Raw genomic sequence first — 6,422 nt, 5'->3', positions numbered from 1 at the left:
TATCTTTGACTAATCATTTTAGAACCTTATAGTTCCAAAACATATGACATATATATTATAGTGAACCTAAGAATATAACTCTTATTACATGAATCTATGTAGGGTTTTTTTTAATCAGTGATCAAAGATGTAAATATTAAACTTACGACATATGCGAAAAAGAACCGAAGGGAGTAGCAGCATGTTCTTTTAGCTCTGTTGTCTGCGACTCTGCGTCCTTAGACGATGGTGCAAGTTTGCATTAAACGAGTACATGCACAAGAAATTGAACTATATCGTGTGGTAGATGTCGACGTTTCGTTACTGGTACCGACTGACGAGGACATGTCTTCGGCAATTAGTATGGAGCATGTGCTTTTAGCTCTGTTGTCTGCGTCCTAAACGATGGTGCAAGTTTGCAGCAAACGAGTACATGCATAAGAAAGTGACTATAGCGTGTAGCTGTGATACTCTGCTGTCGACGTTTCGTTACTGCTACTGGCATCGTTTGGCAATTAGTATGTAGCATGTGCTTTTAGCTATGTTGTCTGCATGTAACGATGGTGCAAGTTCGCAGCAAACGAGTACGTACATGCATAAAAAAGTGAACTGATATATCGGTGTGAGGGTGTGTTTGAATGGCTCCATCTCTTTCATTTTGACTGGGTGAATCATTTTGACTAGGGCCTTGTTTAGTTCACCCCAAAAATATTTTTTTTTTCAAGATTCTCTATCACATCAAATCTTAGGGCACATGCATGAAGCATTAGATATAGACGAAAATAAAAATTAATTGCACAGTTTGCCTGTAAATCACGAGATGAATCTTTGAGTCTAGTTAGTCCATGATTTGATAATATTTGTCAAATAAAAACGAAAATACTACAGTGCCGAAATCCAAAATCTTTTCGGAACTTAACAAGGCCTAGGTGAATATGATAAGTAAGGCTCTATTTGGTTCCTGTTGATTTCTTTTAACTCACATTCCATCGAATATTTGGACATATACATGGGATACTAAATATATATTATTTACAAAAACTAAAAACACAGCTAGAGAATAATTTGGAAGAAGAATTTTTTGAGACTAATTAGTACATGATTACACACTAATTATCAAACAAAACGAAATACTAGAGTACCTGTTGAATTTTAACACCCCAATCAAATGGTAAGTTTGTTCGGTTGTCTGTTAAGTGAATTTAGCAGTCTGCATGAGTGGATATAAAATTACGCCTTCATACTGTCCTGATGGAGATGCTATTGGGATGGCTCAAGGGTGACGATCCTGAGTCCTGAGATCAATACCTGGCGATTTTGCTGATAAGATAATATACGATTAGCTGAAGATGATTAGTAGGGCCAGCGTAACGGCGGCAAACAGCTTGGCAAGACATGGCAGTTCAAAGAGCGCAGCAGCGGAGAGCGGAGACGACATACACGGTCACAGGAGACGAGATGGGCGGTGGGCGTCACGACGCCCCGAACACCCCCGCATGTTAGTAGGGCCCAAGTGCGGAGCCCACATTCCGTGTGGCCCCTCATTCGACGGCCCTGATTGCGCCAGCGCACACGACCGGCGTCACCGGATTAGCGGAGGGCAACAACGCGGCTGCGAGGGGCCCGCCAGCCGCGCCGGGCTGGCTCATAGCTTGCATTTGGCAGCTGCTGGCCGTGCCGGTCTTGTTTACTTACAAAATATTTTACAAAATATTAATAATATCAATTTTATTTGTATTTAATAAATATTGTCTAATTATAAACTAACTAGATTCAAAAAATTCGTCTCGTCAATTCCGACCAAATTATGTAATTAGTTTTTATTTTCGTCTATATTTAATACTTCATGCATACGTCTAAAGATTTGATGTGACGGAGAATCTAAAAAATTTTGTAAATTTTTTTTGAACTAAGGCCTTGTTTAGTTCCAAAAAATTTTGCAAAATAGGAATAGTAGCACTTTCGTTTGTATTTGATAAATATTGTCCAATCATGAACTAACTAAGCTCAAAAGATTCGTCTCGTCAATTTCGACGAAACTGTGCAATTAGTTTTTATTTTCATCTATATTTAGTACTCCATGCATACGTCTAAAGATTTGATGACGGAAAATCTGAAAAATTTTGTGAAATTTTCTGGGAACTAAACGAGGCCTAAACAAAACCCTGGCCACTCAAGCTGGCTCCCGCCCGCGGCGCGGCCCCGCTCGCCGTCCGGCGGCCCTCGATACCGGGCCCACGTGTCAATGGGACGCAGTCGAGAAATCTGGCTGTGTTGCTGTGACTGAGCACTAGCAAACCGTCCAGCGTTAGTACGACCTCAATTAAAATGTCAACTTCACTGACATGCGGGACCCACTCGATAGCACACGCACATGGCCGCGATTCCCACCACCGCGTCGCCGCTGCTGCCAAGGCGAAAAAGAAAAGGATAAACAATCCAAACGGAAGCCAGGGACGCGCAATCGCAACCGAGCACGACAGTGCGAGCTGTCCACCACCACCACCCGGCGCCACCGTCACCGCCCCCGCAGCGCGCCGCACCACACGGAACTTGCAACCCTCCGACCCACGTCACTGCACGTAGGGTCCACCCTCGTTGTCCCCACCCGCCAGCGAGCCACCACCGAAACGCCACCATCGCGCCGACGCGACGGCTGTAAACGACAGACGGGGGGAGTGAAACCAGCGAGCAAAGAGCGCAGCGGAGCAGGGTAGGTCGCCGTTGCCGTTGCCGTTGCTGGCCTCGCTCGCCCCCTCCCACTTAATGCCGCACCGCCCGTAATCCGGAGTCTTCTCCTCCCTCCCGACCTCCCCTAACGCCAGCACCCCCTCCCTCTCCCCCTCCCTTCCCCACCCGCGGCCTGCTGCTGCGGCTGCCACCTTCTCCACCCCCACAAATCTCGCCTCCGCCGCCGACTCCGGCCGCGAAATCCACCCCAGATCGGCGCGGGGGCGCCGCTTGATGTCCGATCTGTGAGTGGGGCTCGCCACCATGAGGGTCTTGCTGCTGCTGGCGCTGCTGCTGGCCGCTTGCGCCGCGGCGGCGGCGCAGGCGGCGGGAGGGGCCAACTCCAACTCCACCTCCACGCCGTTCGTGCCGCGGGACGACATCCTGCTGGACTGCGGCGCCAAGGGGCAGGGCAACGACACGGACGGCCGGGTGTGGACCGGGGACGCGGGCTCCAAGTACGCCCCGCCGGACAACCTCGCCTCGGTGGCCTCCGCCTCCGGCCAGGATCCCTCGGTCCCGCAGGTGCCGTACCTCACCGCGCGGGTCTCGGCCTCGCCCTTCACCTACTCCTTCCCGCTCGGCCCGGGCCGCAAGTTCCTCAGGCTCCACTTCTACCCGGCCAACTACTCCAACCGCGACGCCGCCGACGGTCTCTTCTCCGTCTCCGTCGCCATCCCGGGCGGAAAGCTCACGCTGCTTTCCAACTTCAGCGCCTACCAGACGGCTGCCGCGATCACCTACTCGTACCTCGTCCGGGAGTTCTCCGTCAACGTCTCGTCCCAGACGCTCGACCTCACCTTCACCCCGGAGAAGGGCCACCCCAACGCCTACGCGTTCGTCAACGGCATCGAGGTCGTATCCTCCCCCGACCTCTTCGACCTCTCCATTCCCAACATGGTTGCTGGCGACGGCAGCCTCCAGCAGTTCGAAATCGATCCTGGCACGGCGATGCAGACCATGTACCGGCTCAACGTCGGAGGCCAGGCGATTTCGCCCTCCAAGGACACGGGCGGTTACCGGTCCTGGGACGACGACTCGACCTACATCTTTGGCGCCAGCTTCGGGGTCAGCTACCCGAAGGATAACAATGTCACCATCACATATCCAAGCAATGTGCCGGAGTATGTGGCGCCAGAGGATGTCTACGGCACAGCGCGTTCCATGGGACCAACTAAGGAAGTGAACATGAACTTCAATCTCACATGGATGTTGCAGGTGGATGCTGGATTCCTGTACCTTATCAGGCTGCATTTCTGTGAGATCCAGTACCCGATCACGATGATCAATCAGCGGGTCTTCAACATTTACATTAACAACCAGACTGCAGTCAAGGGTGCTGATGTGATTGCATGGGCGGCCGTTAGTGGTGCTACCACCCGTATTGGCTCTCCGGTGTATCAGGACTATGTGGTGAGCACACCGGGTGTAGGGGCCATGGATTTATGGATAGCTCTCCATCCGGATCCTGACTCAAAACCACAAATATATGATGCTATCCTCAATGGGATGGAGGTGTTCAAGTTACAGCTTATCAATGGTAGCCTTGCAGGGCTCAATCCTATCCCAAGTGTTGCCCCGGCCAATGATGGGACAACTAAGAAGAAGTCAACTGTTGGGCCTATCGTCGGTGGAGTGGTTGGAGGTTTGGTGGTTCTTGCACTTGGGTATTGCTGCTTGTCTATGATCTGCAAGCGTAGGAGGAATGCTGGGAAGGATGCAGGCATGAGTGATGGACATTCTGGTTGGCTACCCCTGTCTCTTTATGGCAATTCACACACTTCCAGTTCGGCCAAGTCACACACTACTGGTAGCTATGCTTCATCTTTGCCATCCAACCTGTGCCGTCATTTCTCTTTCGCTGAGATCAAGGCCGCAACAAAAAACTTTGATGAGTCCCTTATTCTTGGTGTGGGTGGATTTGGTAAAGTTTACCGTGGTGAGATTGATGGGGGAACAACTAAGGTGGCTATCAAGCGTGGCAATCCCTTGTCTGAGCAGGGTGTGCATGAGTTCCAGACTGAGATTGAAATGCTGTCCAAGCTCCGCCACCGTCATCTGGTGTCACTGATTGGGTACTGCGAGGAGAAGAATGAAATGATCCTGGTCTATGATTACATGGCTCATGGTACTCTCCGCGAACACCTGTACAAGACCCAGAATTCACCTCTTACCTGGAGGCAGCGTTTGGATATCTGCATTGGTGCAGCTCGTGGGCTTCACTACCTTCACACTGGTGCAAAGCACACCATCATCCACCGTGATGTGAAGACAACAAACATCCTCCTGGACGAGAAATGGGTTGCCAAGGTTTCAGATTTTGGTCTGTCCAAGACTGGCCCATCTATGGACCATACTCATGTGAGCACAGTTGTCAAAGGCAGTTTTGGTTACCTTGATCCTGAATACTTCCGCAGGCAGCAGCTCACAGAGAAATCTGATGTCTACTCTTTTGGTGTTGTGCTGTTTGAGGTCCTCTGTGCACGGCCTGCCCTGAACCCTACTCTTCCAAAAGAAGAAGTTAGCTTGGCGGAGTGGGCGTTGCACTGCCAGAAGAAGGGCATTCTTGATCAGATTGTTGACCCCTACCTGAAGGGAAAGATAGCTCCACAATGCTTCAAGAAGTTTGCTGAGACAGCTGAGAAGTGTGTTTCTGATCAGGGTATTGACCGCCCTTCGATGGGTGATGTGCTCTGGAACTTGGAGTTTGCCCTTCAGATGCAGGAAAGCGCAGAAGAGAGCGGAAGCCTTGGTTGTGGGATGTCGGACGAGGGCACTCCCCTTGTGATGGTCGGAAAGAAGGATCCAAATGACCCATCGATCGAGTCAAGCACCACCACCACAACCACCACTTCTATAAGCATGGGCGATCAAAGCGTCGCGAGTATGGACTCAGATGGGCTGACGCCTAGTGCTGTCTTCTCACAGATCATGAACCCCAAGGGGCGGTGAGGTAAAGCTCATCCCATTCGTTACCTTGCAGGCATAATTTATTCATTCAGCATGTTTTTCATGAGTTCGTGCTGTTGATGTTCTCTCAAGTTATGAACCAGAAGTAAGAGAATTGTTTCATACTACTAGATATTCTGCCTTGCCTTGTACTTCTTCTCCAGTATTGTAATGACTATACATCTGTCCGCTTGTATTGTACTGCTGCTATTGACCCAACTAGTATTTTACTGTATGAGAAAGTGATGTGCACGAACTATTCTTATGGGTGGTTGTGTGACGTGCTGTTAGGAATGAGTCTCAACTCTGAATACGACATCTACACTTGATAATCATTTTTCAATCTGAATGGATTACAAGTTGATAGATCGTTGTCTGGTTATTGGCAGAACTGAGATTGTGTTGGTCTTTGTCCTTCAGACAAATGCCAATTGTCAAACAATCCATGGACCGTTTTCGACAACTGATCGAGCTGGCAGCTGAGATATTCTTCCTTCAGATAAAGTGCAAGCTGTGGACATTTCACATTTTCACGAGAGCTTTTAAGGTGTTATGGACGCTAATATACTAGTAACTTTTTGTGTAGCGGATGTTGATGGATTGTGTGATGGTGACTAGCAGAATATGGCGGGTTATGCTTCGTACCTCTTGTTTCTCATACTGTTGTTGGGAAAGATCATGTAAACCAATGCTGATGATGCACTAGATTGTGTCCGTTTAGTTCCATTGTCTCGGCATTCACTGGCAGTTGCCACTTCGCTTTC

The 6,422-nt window shown here is 49.5% G+C and overlaps 1 protein-coding gene across 1 annotated transcript; it reads left to right on the top strand.

The window, feature by feature from the left end:
- LOC8082347 (receptor-like protein kinase FERONIA) lies at positions 2,659 to 6,422 on the top strand. The gene is made up of 2 exons (XM_002467870.2): positions 2,659 to 5,662; positions 6,048 to 6,422. Exon 1 carries the CDS (start codon positions 2,974 to 2,976, stop codon positions 5,659 to 5,661), a length of 2,688 nt encoding a protein of 895 aa, XP_002467915.1. The 5' UTR covers positions 2,659 to 2,973; the 3' UTR covers position 5,662; positions 6,048 to 6,422.

The sequence above is a fragment of the Sorghum bicolor genome, chromosome 1 (assembly GCF_000003195.3).
Source record: "Sorghum bicolor cultivar BTx623 chromosome 1, Sorghum_bicolor_NCBIv3, whole genome shotgun sequence".
Classification (NCBI taxonomy): Eukaryota; Viridiplantae; Streptophyta; class Magnoliopsida; order Poales; family Poaceae; genus Sorghum; species Sorghum bicolor.
Note: the sequence above shows the minus strand (reverse complement) of the source record. Positions and strands in the feature narration are given on the sequence as shown.

Coding starts and splice junctions, on each gene's coding strand:
- LOC8082347 (XM_002467870.2), top strand. CDS start 2,974: ATGAGGGTCTTGCTGCTGCTGGCGCTGCTGCTGGCCGCTTGCGCCGCG.